Source organism: Plenodomus lingam (genome assembly GCF_022343315.1).
Source record: "Plenodomus lingam strain CAN1 chromosome Unknown contig_11, whole genome shotgun sequence".
NCBI classification, from domain to species: Eukaryota; Fungi; Ascomycota; class Dothideomycetes; order Pleosporales; family Leptosphaeriaceae; genus Plenodomus; species Plenodomus lingam.
The window spans coordinates 815,221-828,614 of NW_027093929.1; the positions used below are offsets into that span (position 1 = coordinate 815,221).

General features: G+C 51.4%; 4 protein-coding genes across 4 annotated transcripts; 2 read left to right on the forward strand and 2 right to left on the reverse strand.

Moving 5' to 3' along the window:
* The first annotated feature begins 194 nt into the window (after positions 1 to 194).
* On the forward strand, positions 195 to 3,240 carry IAQ61_000690 (uncharacterized protein). The gene is made up of 3 exons (XM_003842621.2): positions 195 to 1,328; positions 1,392 to 1,817; positions 1,865 to 3,240. Exons 1-3 carry the CDS (start codon positions 658 to 660, stop codon positions 2,859 to 2,861), a joined length of 2,094 nt encoding a protein of 697 aa, XP_003842669.2. The 5' UTR covers positions 195 to 657; the 3' UTR covers positions 2,862 to 3,240.
* A 13-nt stretch (positions 3,241 to 3,253) lies between these two features.
* IAQ61_000691 (uncharacterized protein) lies at positions 3,254 to 4,831 on the forward strand (the record flags this gene model as incomplete). Its single annotated transcript, XM_003842620.2, has 1 exon — positions 3,254 to 4,831. The coding sequence occupies one exon, from the start codon at positions 3,254 to 3,256 to the stop codon at positions 4,829 to 4,831; it is 1,578 nt and encodes a 525-aa protein (XP_003842668.2).
* Positions 4,832 to 5,115: 284 nt separating this feature from the next.
* IAQ61_000692 (uncharacterized protein) lies at positions 5,116 to 8,075 on the reverse strand. The gene is made up of 2 exons (XM_066094783.1): positions 7,529 to 8,075; positions 5,116 to 7,235 (listed from the first exon to the last, which is right to left on the reverse strand). Exons 1-2 carry the CDS (start codon positions 7,644 to 7,646, stop codon positions 5,629 to 5,631), a joined length of 1,725 nt encoding a protein of 574 aa, XP_065955091.1. The 5' UTR covers positions 7,647 to 8,075; the 3' UTR covers positions 5,116 to 5,628.
* Positions 8,076 to 8,711: 636 nt separating this feature from the next.
* IAQ61_000693 (uncharacterized protein) lies at positions 8,712 to 13,242 on the reverse strand. Its single transcript, XM_003842617.2, has 9 exons — positions 12,844 to 13,242; positions 12,772 to 12,789; positions 12,653 to 12,706; positions 12,514 to 12,601; positions 11,418 to 12,455; positions 10,969 to 11,369; positions 10,165 to 10,877; positions 8,978 to 10,099; positions 8,712 to 8,906 (listed from the first exon to the last, which is right to left on the reverse strand). The coding sequence occupies exons 1-7, from the start codon at positions 12,975 to 12,977 to the stop codon at positions 10,577 to 10,579; spliced, it is 2,034 nt and encodes a 677-aa protein (XP_003842665.1). The 5' UTR covers positions 12,978 to 13,242; the 3' UTR covers positions 8,712 to 8,906; positions 8,978 to 10,099; positions 10,165 to 10,576.
* Positions 13,243 to 13,394: the final 152 nt, after the last annotated feature.

The window sequence follows — 13,394 nt, forward strand, 5'->3', positions numbered from 1 at the left end:
CGCAATGGCAGATTGCTTGCGATGCGACAATTGGGCAACAAGAGTGATATGGGCGAAGGTGGATGAGGAGGAGGAGCTGAGAGGAACTGTGGGATGTGTCTGCTCCAGGCTGGCAACCTGGCAAATGTTGAGGCTGGGCTGGTCATCGCATGCTTGTGACGTACCGGTAACTAGTTCCCATCTCCCGTCTGCCGCCTCTCCTTGCCTCTTCCATCCTTCCATAAGCCAATGGCTACCATCTCGTTCGCTTCACGGCACCAATTATCTTCTCTCACTCTACCAGGCAAAGATTTTTGCTGTCAGACATGGACAAAGAACTATCATTTGACACATTTTCTGTTGCAATATTTTCGCTGTCAGGTCATCTTACTCTTTTCTTCACATCTCACTCTCTCACACCAGACGTGCCCTTTGTTGACCCCAACATCATCTCTTTCAACGCTTCAGAATCTTTAACCATTAACGAAGAATATGCGACAGATTCCTACATTCTCGTGTTGTGACGCAAGACTGTGCTCCTGTGACTTGCACTTGTAACGCCTGGGTCCCTAGGATAAGCAAACGACGACCCGACAACGGATAGCCTTCCAAACCCAAAACAGATCCTGAGTTGCACGTCCTAACACTGGCTTTTTACTCTATACATTCCATCTGCATATGAGATTACAACTAGCTGTTGCGCGACTCTTCCGTCCCGGGCGAATACTCCCCCGATTGTCGATCGAGGCACACGCAAATTTACATTCACCGCGCGCGTCAGTCACTGCAAAGCCGCTTCTCATCGCTCGTGCGATTATTGCCATGGATGCCAGGAGCACTGTGCTAGTACCTTTCGGAATCAGCAATGCACAATACAATTCTCGCACTGGGAACAAGAACCTTCCAATCCCCTTTGGCCTTCGAATGCAGCAGCGAATTTGCACATTGAAAGAACTTACACAACTGTCTTTCACCACACCAACGATCAAGAGATTGCACGTATATCCTCCTAATGAAAAATCCTTAGCACACCACAAAAGAGACCCTCGTGATACAGAACGAGAACAGATGGGAGCTGTAAAAGATACTCGGAGGAGCAAAGTGAGACCGGCCACAGGCAAGGAGAAACGTGATCGCAGATCAAAGATCACGCCTATGCCGTACACTCCAACGCGTAAAAAGAACACGCAGCCTATAGAGTCTTCAAGGCAGTCGAGCAAAGCGAAGAAGACACATGAGATTGGTAAGCCGATGGGCGCCTCTCAAGATATGCCAATTCCTGTCCCAAGCGACGACGAATCTGCACCAGCCAGAAACTTGGACGACAATACATCGATTTACAATCCAAGGTACGAAATGCAAGGGCGTCTCCTATCGTGTGCTCAATTACTGACATGAATTGGGCTACCCAGTTCCTCTCCAGCCACCACAAGCAATTCTTCGCCATTGTCAGACCTTGACCGGTTTCTTTGTGAAGTCCGCGAGCCAGCACCGCCACAATCAAGACAATGCATATATCCGCCATTCGGCAGCAGGCATCCACCATTCTTTATCTTGCGAAGATCGGATTCAGCGCCGAACTCACAGTTGCCAACTGTCGCGTCCAGAAAACATACTTCTGTACGAAGGGCATCAGCCGCCAGTACTTCATCTGTTGCACATCCTGGTACAAAGCATGGATCTGAGCAAGGAGTGGCGGAAAAAAAAATCGAAAAGACTGCAAATAACAATGCGTCCGCACTGCGAAAGCCAGCAAAGCGCCATCGATATCGGAATGAACCGAGCCCCAATGAGCCACTCATTTCTGCATCCAAGGTGAGATCCAGTGATTTGAGTTGGTATGTTCACTGTTTATCCAACTGTCTCAAGAGCTAACAGAATGTAGTGATACCTTGCGCCGTATTGACCATCGCTGTCCGGATATTACACAACCTATAAATCCACTATCGCTTTTATCGCCCAACGGGGCCGTACCATCTGCACCGTACCGGAGCTCTCCAAATGTTGAGCCCAACCTTTCTCGGAGTCAACTTGCTGCGCCCAAGAACCCAGGATTGCCCAGTCAGGACTGGTTCATTGAGGCAGACAATGCACAGTGTAAACCCGAACTGACCCTAGCCGGTATAACCGGCTTTGACACGCGAAGCAAGGTTGCACAACTCATGGCAGTAGCACCTGCATTCTCGGTACAAGAGCTCTATGATCTTTTGAAAGACTGCAAAGGTCGATATACACATGCGAAGGCTCGCGCGCTGCGACCCAGCGACGCCCGCTCTCCAGCCCTGCCCAGATCGATAAGCGAGGCAGACGGAGATGAGCTCAAGGTGAAGATTGATCCTAATGATTCGTTTCTGGAGTGGGATCTTGATGAACCAGAAGGCGCAAGGCCTGCATTAAAATCTTCAAAGTCGAGATCGCAGATGCATAGGAATGAGTATACGCCCAATCCACCCTTGCGTCTGTCGTCGTCGTCAAGATCGAGACCAGCTAAACCAGCTAAACCAGCAAGACCTGCAAAATCTGCAAAATCTGCAAAATCTGCCTCTCGGCATACCATGCACGTAACGCCTCATAAAGGAACAATAACAAAGAAGCCAGGCAGCTCACTGAAGCCCGCATCGCAAATGCGCAAAACAAGCCCCGATCGTGATTTCGTCGTTCCCGACAGTGATGGGCCAGATACAATCCAGCCTTCTTGCAGCTACACTGCCTCCGAGAACAGTGGTGATACTAGCAGCAGCAGTAGTAGTAGTAGTGAAAGCGGAAACGAACCTGTAGCGTATCAGGATCCGATGGATCTGGATATCGATATGCAACCCAGATATGCGTTCAATGCGGAGTTGCTCTTCTTAAGAAAGAAGGGACTGGGAGCATTCATTTGAAGAGTGGTAGATTTGGTGATGGAGGCAGATTGGTGTCTTGATTTTCTGAAAAGGACATACAATCACACTGGTCAGTCCTGTCACATTTGTGCTCAGCTTTCTCTTCAATGGCAACCCCACACTGTGCATTCACCATCGGTAAACAGTGAACAATGTGCAAACACAACAGCTAGCAACAACATTCACAACGCATCCTACTGCGAGATGATATGCCCTTCTTCCCAACCAAGTTTATCCATTCTCTACAAGTTCATTCGCTTTCTAACAGCAGAACAAACTCCAACTTCCACCACAAGAGCTAGCAAACCGCCAGATATTCCACATCTTGATATCGCAACATCTCAACCGGCTGCTCGTGGGACTGAAGATTGGGTGCTTGCGCCAATATCATCATGGCTCTTTCTAGCTTCACATGGCCCACTGCGTTACCACAATTGAACAATCCCGCAGCTTCATACATTCACTCTGGTGCTGGTAGATCTCAGCCATCCACGACTGCTGGCTCAGCTCTTGTCTCCACCACACAGTTGCCTATGGTTTCTGTTACGAAAAATCCAGGTGAATCTACTTCTTCCCCCCTGGTTCCAGTGACTGACACCTCCACCTCTGTCTCCCAATCCACTGAATCCGCGGCCCAAACTACACACATCAAACTCACGCTCACTACAACCTTAACCAATCCCCCCCTCCCAGATATCACGCCTGGGGCTCCTTCAATCGCAGCAGCAGCTGCCCAAGCACAATCAAACACCCCCAAAGCCACCCCCCTCGCCGCCCCAACCCTCTCCCCAAACACACCCTTCCAACTCGCCGACCCCCCACACCTCACCACCCCGCCCCAAACCAGCCCAAACAACAACAACAACGCCGCCACCATCGCAGGCAGCACCATCGGTGCTATCCTCGGTATAGGCCTCCTCCTCTTCCTAGTCCACTGCGTGAAGAAACGCTCCGCGCAACCGGATGTCGAGCGTGCGCCTGTTGCGAGCCAGCGCATTCGATCTTCGCGTTCGCGGCATGGTAAGGCGGACGCGGCCGTGATTCGGCATACGGATGAGCGTTCGGCTGGTCGGCAGACTGCTGGTTATGCTGCAAGCCGTGATGGTGCTGGGGATCATGATTTAAGCCGTAATATCGCTGGTGACTACGGTTCAAACCCCAATGTCGCTGCAAAGCCGGGCCATGGCCAAAACCGTCATACAAATATCATTACTACCACCACCACTCGCACTCCCACCCGCCCTGCGCCCTCCATCCAGCGCCCTACAACCCCCCAACGCAACTCGAGCGGTATCGAGCCAGCAGCCCTCGCAGAAGCAATGGGCTGGCTGGGCGGTGGCCATGGCTCAGATATTGACCCATCAGATCTAGCCTGCGCAATGGGCTGGCAGGATGGCATCGATGGTGCTGGTGCCGTAGAATCCAGCCTTGAATTTGGCAATCTGACTCCCACGCCTGCAGCTGCGGGTGCGAATGCGGGTATGAATGCATCTCTATCTGCAATCTTACCAGCGCAGTCCCTGGAGTTTGGATACCTGACTCCTACGCCTGTGGATATGGACGCGGGTGCGGGTGCGGGTGATTACGTATTTGGACCCGTGTCTGCGACTCTACCGGTACAGTATCGCGCTCAGGTTCAGCGTCAGGCTCGGTATGAGACTCCATTCCAGGCTCAGCTTCAGCGTGGTAGTATTGTTATCGCTTCACCGCATTCAGCGCCCTCTCGTCCTGCTAATACGCCTGTGAATTTCTCACGCCCGAACAATATTACACAAGTTAATGTCTCACAGCCTCCTACTCCTACGACTACACCCGCTCCTGTGCCGGTACAGTGTCCTTTTGGCGTTCAGCAGCGTAGCTGTAGTTTTTCGCCGCTGACTTCGGCTGGGGAGTTTCCGCTTGAGTATCGTGTGGACGAGGAGTATGATGTTTCGCCGGTGCTGGGTCCGATGGAGCAGGGTGGTTGGTAGAGTAAGTGTGGTGTTTTTATGCTGATGTTTTTGGTGGCGAGGACGGGGGTTTGGAGGAGTTTTGTTAGATGGATGGGGGTTTTGGGGGGTTGTAGTTCAAATGCGCTGGGTATTAGATGGTTATATTTTTACGATTTCATGGATGAACTTCGTTTTAGACAAGAAAATTCTTAGTATGTGTGCTTTGTGATGCTGCAGTGACAAAATTAGTGTGAAATTTAGGTATGTAGTTTGATGATTCGGGTCTATATGATAAAGTTCTCAATTGCACATTTTCGTTCTCAAAATCACGTTTTCACTTCTTGTTTTGGACGATGAAGCGTCCTCACCTCATGCTCATCTGAAAATACTATTCACATTCCAAATAGCCCTCTCACCTAGCTAAAAAAAAACCACTCACAACATACCTGGGTATACAAGTCCCTCGTGCAAAAAAACCTGTACATGAACCCCTTCACACAGCAATCAAGCAAAAGCGCATCTGCCGATATATTTGGACGTGGGATAGAAAGCAAAAAAGAAAAAAAATGGGGGTATATATGCCCAAATTGCTGAAGTAAACAGGCTACAGCAAGCCCATTGAAGGGCAACGGACGTCTGAATTCAACTCCTCTTTTTCCGGTTCCCGAATCCTGAGTTCCCATTACCATGTCCATGTCCATGACCCAGGCTTGAAAGGAAGTACGAAAAGGTAAAAGGTAAAAGTGGGAGACAAGAAGAAGAAGAACAAGAACAAGAAGCGAAAAAACTAACCCCTTCAACACAGTCAAACACCCCCATCTATACATACAACAACATTAAAACGCCACCCCAACCGCTCCCATCTCATACATCCCGCCCCTCTCCCTCTTCCTCTCTATCCCAACATCCCCAGCATCCATATCCATCTGGCTCCCCGCGCTCAACACCACTGCATCAACCGCAATGTCCTTATCCAACACCAGCGTCAAAGGCTCCGGTACCCGCCTCAACCTGCGCTTGGGCGAGGCCGTGGCAACCGAGGAGACTGGAGATTCGGAGCGCGTTGACGGACGCGACATAGAGGAAGACGAGGAGAAGAGGGTAACAGTAGCAGTTGCATCACTGTCCTGGGAGTCATGGCGCGTGTGGACGGGGGTGGTAGGGCGGGAGGAGAGGTGCAGGCCGGGCTGGGAGGCGCAGTTGTAGAAGGAGGAGGGTGCTGGGTTGGGGATTGGGGGGGAGGTCAGTGTGGAGGCGGAGCGTTTGAGCCAGGCGGTGAGGCGGGAGGGGGGTGTGCGGGGTGGAGGTGGGGTGATGGGGTTGGAAGTCAAGGGCCCGGTGTTGGAGCGTGGAGAGGGGAAGAATTTCAAGGTTGATGGGCGGGGTGGAGGCGAGAGGCTGGTGGATGGTCGTGTGGTTTGCGTTTGGCGGGCTAGAGGTGCGGAGAAGGCGGAGCCGATGTCAGAGAGGGTCTCGGAGCGGACGTGCATGCGCATGGCGGGTGCGATGTAGGGTACGTGGTGTGAGGGAGATGGGGGTGGGCGGTTGATGAGGGCTGGAGATTGGGAGTGGGAGCGGTAGGCGCTGGCACGGCGTTCCTCGACGATGGTGTTGAGTTCGCGGATGGCGTCGTCAACATCGGTTCGCGTGCGGCGGAGACTGTTGGGTCGTGAGGGTGCGGTATTGGCGCGGCTCCGCGATGGAGATGGTAGTCGGGAGAGCACACGGACAGGCGACAGTGTGTCGGATGTGCGAGAACGTTGGATGGTGGGCTTCTCGCGAACTGAATTTGAGCTTGAATTTGGCTCCTCTGCCAGCAGGGGCAGTGTAGGGGTAGCCATGGTTATCATTGTGGTGCCTGACAAATGTCTCTCATGCGTGCTCGTGCTTGTCTGACTCTGCACACTACTTCGACGAGAAGGAGAAGCGGGACTCTTTCCTTGAAAGACATACGAAGAAGTGGAGGCACTGGAAGACAACGAGTTGGTACGTGAGTCTCTCACGCGAACGAGGGCTTCGGCGGGGATTCCCAGCTCCGCTGAATCATCATTCCCAAACTCGGCCTCTTCGAAGTCAGGCAAGGGAGACAGGCGTCCATTGGGCATGTAGATGGAAAGCTCTAGGGGTCGAAAGCTACCGCGGCGACGAACGGGCATGGGTGCTTCATCCAACATGGACTGAATTCCCTCAGGGCCATCAAAGTGTCGGAACTCTGTGGGACAGCTGATGCTAGGCCGGGAGTAGGATTGCCGTGGTCGGGCAAGGGTGGCGATACTGGCACGCGAGGAAGCACGCGTAACATAGTCGCGACTGCTGGAAACCCATTGGGAGACCTGTTGGCTCATGGAGTGGCTTGTAGACGGACGTGGTTTATTAGGTTCAGCGCGAAGCTGAGGTACAAGTTGTGGTTGATCGTAGCATATCTGCATGTCCAGTCCTTCTACTGTTCAGTAATCGTCAGTACTGCAAGGAAGAAGAAGAAGAAGAAGAGTATCGATGATGCCTATGTTATCCGATAGTTTGGATCATCATGCATTGATCCAATGTTGTGTTGTATTACCCATATTAGGCGGATGGTAAGCGCGCATGGTGCATCTCAACAGAACGTCAAGAGAGGGGGGGGGACTGAAAATCACAATGACAGACGATGATGGGAGAGAAGGAGGGATGGATGAAAAGTGCAGTGAATGTATCGTGATGAACTGAAAGGAATAAGGAAAAGAAGATGCAACGTACCAGGAGCCCTCGGGCCAGTCTCTCCATCGTCGACATCTCGACCCGATGCACAGCATCCTAGCTTGATGGCCAGCCACGAAGTCGTCCTCTCCTCCTCTTGCATTATTTTTGAATTCATTTTTCTGTCTTTGAGCTGCAAACCAGTGCAGCTAGTGATCCATTGCTCAACTCAGCGACGATCGAAACGAAGAACGTAGAACGTAGAAAAAGATAAGTGATGCGCTTGCTGGGTACCGTAAGGCCAACAAAAAAAAGACAAGTCGATAGCGAAAGCGCAAGGAGAAAGTAAGACGAGAACAAAGGCACAGCCAGAGGAAGAATATCCACAAGCGTTCCCCAGTCCAGCCGGCAATTTCTATCTTCACCAAACGAGAGGTAGCTCAGCTTCTGGAATCGCAAAGGTGCAGCACGCCTGCAGGTCCCGGCCTTGAAGAGGAAGCAAACCAGTCGCAACCCACAGGACAACAAGACTACATAATATACCTACATGGTAGATGATCGCTGGCCCCAGCTAGGCGCCCAATAGCAGCAGCCCCATGGCATCAAGACCGTGAGATGGTGGAGAAGCGTCGATGGCGTGGCTGGCGTGCATTGATACCGGTTGGCAGCGTGAGGCCCATTATTGGTCGGGGGGGTGGCAAGTTAAGCGCTGAACGACGAGCGGAGACGTGCAGCATCGTGGACCAGTGAGGAAGCAATAGCGCTTCCCGCACGAAACCAAGTCAAGGCCAAGCACGCTCAAGTCTGCCCTGTGGCGCACTGAACACATCCACTCCAGCCTTTATGTGAAGGATTAATCGGACGGGCTGATGGGCCTGGTGTTCGAGCATGCGCCATGTTGATTGATATTTCCCGCAACCCAGCTGTTCCGGTCGCGACGGGCACAAGGATCTCTGTCGAATCGGGGCAATTTTCATAAGCTCCAAACAGCAGTCCAGACAATGGGTCGCGTCGTGTCATGTTTTTTTCTGGGCCCTGGGGCTTCAGGCAATGTTTCCGAATCTTCTACCGGTATGTAGGTAGAAGGCGAGGCTTCGAAGGGGATGCAGGTGCTGAGACTGAGACTGAAGGCGGACAGCGGTGGTCTCTTGTACGCTTACCTCATTAGGACAAGCTCTCGCATGGTGTATTCATCTAGAATCTCGATTCCTATGTTAAGTAACGCTCATCCAATTGTGTACAAATCCGCCATACCAAAACGAAACCCCAACCTGAATAGTAAACACTTTCCCTGAAAACCCCCAAGTCTTATATTAGACCAACCTATCAATCCTAGAATCCCCAATCCTATCCCTTCGCTGTCATTCTACAGGTCTACTGGGGTACCCTCTAATCCTCGCCAGGGTATCAAGAGGTGCCAACGCATCTCAACATATAGGTATGCTAAGGTCGTTGAGAGAGAGCCGCATTGCATTCAACAGTAGCGTTGCGGGTACTGACTCTAATCAGGCAGGCATTGCGGCAAGGTAATGCAAGGTACGCGGAAGTTTCTCGCCAGCGTTTGCACCCACACCAAACCATCAGGGAGTCAAGGTACCGGTACCCTCGACTGTCGCTCATGTGAGAATGACGTACCCTGGGTCTCTCTGTCCGCAATGTGCTGCTTGCGACCATCTATACATACGAAATCCAACAGCATAAACGACAGGATTCTCAATCCAAGCCCCACCATTACAGTCTGTTCGTCAATCCGACAAAGGTGGAGCCCAGGATGCTCTTTTCATCATCGCCATAAATACCAATGTAGTAGAACCTCTGTGCGCTGCAGCTCTTGTCATCACAGGTACCGGTACTATCTACGCGAGATATATTAAGTGTAACAGATTGATTGAGGAGATGGGAAGGAGAGAAGCCGAAGGTGTCCTTATCCGGTCATCATACTAGTCCCAATCAGGACATATTCCAGAAACACTAACTAGCTACCCACCTAACCTTGACCTAATGGAACCCATGTGGGGCATTTGAACGTACAGTAGGATCCATAATGTCTATCCAGAAGTAGAACATGTAGGAGACCATATAGAGAAGCGGAAGCGACTTGAAGCTAGGGTGAAGGAGGTCTGGACTGTTACCGGTATCCCCGAATCTTCGACTATGGTGGATAAGGAAGCATGACACGGCGCATCAACACTGTCGCAGCTACAAAAGGCTGTCAGACCAATTTTTAAGCGTGATACAATCATTCTGCAACCCTCATTCTACAAGAAATCCGTACTATACTCTATGTCGCCATGCCACCTGTAACAGTATAGCGATGCCATCGGCACAAGCCTACCATACGGTAATCATGAGACTAGCCAAGCGAAGCTGTCCAGCAAATTCATGCTTGCCAAGCAGCGTATTTCATACCTCGCTGCTTTATATATGTAGTGAACATTGCATTGCTATTCCTGTAATCATCTCAGAATGATATCTATTTTAATCCTAGCACGAATACCCCCTTGATATCACAAAACACCATCTTCCATCTCCATCTCCAGTGACACTACCATCACCACAAATTAACATCTCGCGATACAAACATCGCCACCACCGCCACTATCCTGCGCAACACGCACATCACGCAGTGTCCTCCCCCCCCTCCAAAAAAACGCCCCCCATTAGAAGATTGGGCTGATATAAGTAGATACAGCTACCAACCACCAGCACCTTACAACCACCCCTAACACACCCAATGCCCACAACACCCCAACAACGAAACCAGTTCTCATACAATCAATATCAACCCTCAACCATCCACCATCAAACCAAGCAGCAGCAGTAGTAATAGTAATACCAACCCCCCAAACATTAATACAAACTGCGCCAAAAAAAAAGCAACACAAAACAACAAAACAGGGGTATATAGCCAACCCGCACAAAAAAAAACCCCTAATAGCAATCCCTAGACCCGCCTGACTGAAGATATAAGGTAAACTGCACAATCTAACAAAGCCACAAGCAGACGGCACGGAGAAAAAAAGTCGCTTTTTCCAACAAGCAAGACCAATAGTCCTTGAAAAAAAGAACACAACAACGTGCGTCACATCTCGAACAAAAATGCTCTAATCACTCTCCTGCCCCCCAAACATCTCTCTCCTCTCGAAAACTACCATACGACGGACTCGGCCGATCCTCTCTCTCCTCATCAACATCTGGCTGATCGCTCACATCATTGGTCTCCCAATGATTCTCCTCCTTGGAGATGGGAGGCTTGATGCCCTGTTGCCTCTGCTCTTCCTCGGTCTGTTCTTCAACGGCAAAGGGGTAGCTGAGATTGTGGTCTGCTTCTGGGTTTTGCACTTCTGGCTCGTCTGGGTTGAAACCTTGACGAACTTCTTCTTTCTGGCCGTTTTCGGCATAGGTGTGGCTATGGATTCGATTAGATTGGTGGGTTTTCGGGTACGATGAATCGTAATACGTGGCATGAGCGGTGGAAAGGAAGAAAGTTGGGGACTTACACAAAGTACTTTGATGGAACTTCGTTCCAGCCTGGACCACCTTCTTTTCGAGCTCGAACACGGTCTACTTCTTCGGCTTGGTGGTCTTCGACTACCAGATCAACTAGTTGGCTCTTGTCGGATTTGGCAGAGGTCGAAGAGGATGACGAGTGTTGTCGCAGGAGATTCGCGATTTTGGGAACACGAGACTTGGAACTGAGGGATTCCTCACTACTGGAATCGCTTGACCGTTGCTTCCCTTTCCTCGTAGAGTCTTGGACGGCTTTGATCTGACTCTTGCGGCGCTTCTTATTGATCGCCGTTGGTTGGAGGAGGTTACGATTGGTTGAGGCTGTGAGAACAGTTGGGTCGGCATAAAGACGATCCTCTCGAGATGGTCGGTGGGCTTCAATGACAGGGTACTGTGACTAGATCAGACCTGAACAAAGCTAAAGCAAGGGTAGACTTACGTTCCAATCACCAAATTCCAACGATCGTGCATTATCAAACAGACGTTCGTCTTCGGCATCGAGAGTTGGATCCTCGAATTCGTCAGGGGTACCATACATGCCACCCTCGCCCTGTATCGCTTTGTGCGGTCCAGGACTCATGGCACGGGCACGACTTGACGTCATTTTGTTCAACAGCGGCTCGTTTTCACTGCCTTGTCCTGGTTTCGGAATCCAGTACTTGCCCTTGCCACCTCTTTCGAACCGCATACCCTCGGCCATGCGTGCTGCACGCGAAGACGAATCTTCATGCGCTAGTACATTGTCGCGCGCGTCAAAGTAGCGGTATTCGTAATGGCGACCTGCAAAAGTTTCTTTGGTATCTTGGATGAGGTCCATTGGCCCAAAGGCATCGCGTAAAGCATACTTGACGGGCAGGCGTGCTGCCGAAATCGTCTCGTCGGCATAATCGTGCCAGGAAAAGGCATACCAATGGGCAAAGGCAAAGAAGGGCATTTCGAAGCAGATGAGAGCATCCTGGATTGCGGCGGCCAAATTGTCAGGCGTATAGCCAGGAACGTCATCTGGAATAGCGCCCAACCAGACAAGAATGGACAAGAATAGACCTTGCCAATAGGAGGCAAAGATGATGCCCTTGATACACAAGAACTTGGGCATGGGCCGAAAGGGTTGCAGATCGTGCGTCATACACATCCAGAACATGGCCAGGGCGTACAGGCAGATTGTAATGCTAATGTTGTAGATGATGCTGCTCCAGAAGTAGCCAGAGGTGACTCCTATGTAGCCCTCCTTATATGTTCCCGTCGCTTTCATGACAACGGTGGCCACTGAAAGAATTGGCTTCACCCACGCATATTGCAGGATACCTCTCTTGACAGCGAGAAAAGTGTGTGGGTCCGAGATGTCGATCTTGGAGCAGATGAGGTTCATGGGCCAAGGGTGGGAGACGGGCGGCCGTCCGGTCATGAGGATGATGAGGGCGCGTTCGCCTCCGATGAAGTTGATGAGCAATTGGAGGAAGGTATAGATGGTAAAGGCCTGGGTGTGTTCAGTGTAATCAGTATGAGGTTCCCAGAGTAAAGGCCACTACACTCACCTCATACACATCTCTGAAGGGCTCCATGTAGGAGGCAGCTGTTATCGAGACCAAACTCGCCCATGAAACGCCCGCGTAGATGGGGACCCTGTAAGAGGTGAGTAAGTGCGCCTACAGAGGAAGACAGACCACGGCGTACATGAGTAGTATGCGAACGACATATCGCTGGAGTAGCGGCTTGCGGTAGTTCTTTCTGTGACCATGCTTAGTACATGGACAGCCTCCTGGTAGTAGAGGGTGGAGGGGGGGGTTGCTCACGTCTGCAGCCAAACAGCACTACAACTACGTCAGTGGTGGTCATTCGACATGACGATCTCTCAAGATACGCACACAAAAGTTGTCAAGCACGACACCAGGGCACAGACGCCGGCAACAATGATAACAGCACGTGCAAGGCGTGCTCCCGTGCCTCCAGACGAAAACCCCGTCTCCTGGAAGGGGAATGAGAGGGTGTTGGGGTCCATGGTGAGGTGGTGTGCAGCTCAAAGGCTGTGACCGTGGTGGGGAGGCAAATGGGGAGGAGGGAGTTGAATGAAGGGATGCCGACCCCGCAAACGAGTGTGGCGAGATGGGAGGGGAGAGGAGGGTGTTTGTTAGCGACGACGACGAGAGGCCATGGTCGTAGTGGACGTGTAGGCAGCAGATAGGTGGTAAGCTCCAGGTGGGTGTTTGTGGTCTTGTGCTTTTCTCGTCTGACATGGGCCGTCTACCTGTTTGGAGAGCTGTTCGGTACCTAGACGACCTACTCTGGACTAGAGCAGTAGCAGTTGGTGGTAGGTTAGTCAAGCGGGCCCAAGCTTCGCCGGCCCATGACGCGCATTCCCCCCATTCCCCATTCCCGGCACGTCGCGCTCGTTTGAGCCGAGCTCGACATGCGTGAA

What these genes read in the sequence shown, in the direction of transcription:
- IAQ61_000693 (XM_003842617.2), bottom strand. Translation starts at nt 12,977, where the DNA reads ATGGACCCCAACACCCTCTCATTCCCCTTCCAGGAGACGGGGTTTTCG. An exon ending in GTCGTTCGCATACTACTCAT is followed by an intron (nt 12,602 to 12,652) that starts GTACGCCGTGGT and finishes CACCTCTTACAG; the next exon opens with GGTCCCCATCTACGCGGGCG. An exon ending in TGGAATTTGGTGATTGGAAC is followed by an intron (nt 11,370 to 11,417) that starts GTAAGTCTACCC and finishes ATCTAGTCACAG; the next exon opens with TACCCTGTCATTGAAGCCCA.
- IAQ61_000690 (XM_003842621.2), top strand. Translation starts at nt 658, where the DNA reads ATGAGATTACAACTAGCTGTTGCGCGACTCTTCCGTCCCGGGCGAATA. An exon ending in ACATCGATTTACAATCCAAG is followed by an intron (nt 1,329 to 1,391) that starts GTACGAAATGCA and finishes TGGGCTACCCAG; the next exon opens with TTCCTCTCCAGCCACCACAA. An exon ending in AGATCCAGTGATTTGAGTTG is followed by an intron (nt 1,818 to 1,864) that starts GTATGTTCACTG and finishes AACAGAATGTAG; the next exon opens with TGATACCTTGCGCCGTATTG.
- IAQ61_000692 (XM_066094783.1), bottom strand. Translation starts at nt 7,646, where the DNA reads ATGAATTCAAAAATAATGCAAGAGGAGGAGAGGACGACTTCGTGGCTG. An exon ending in GACTGGCCCGAGGGCTCCTG is followed by an intron (nt 7,236 to 7,528) that starts GTACGTTGCATC and finishes ATTACTGAACAG; the next exon opens with TAGAAGGACTGGACATGCAG.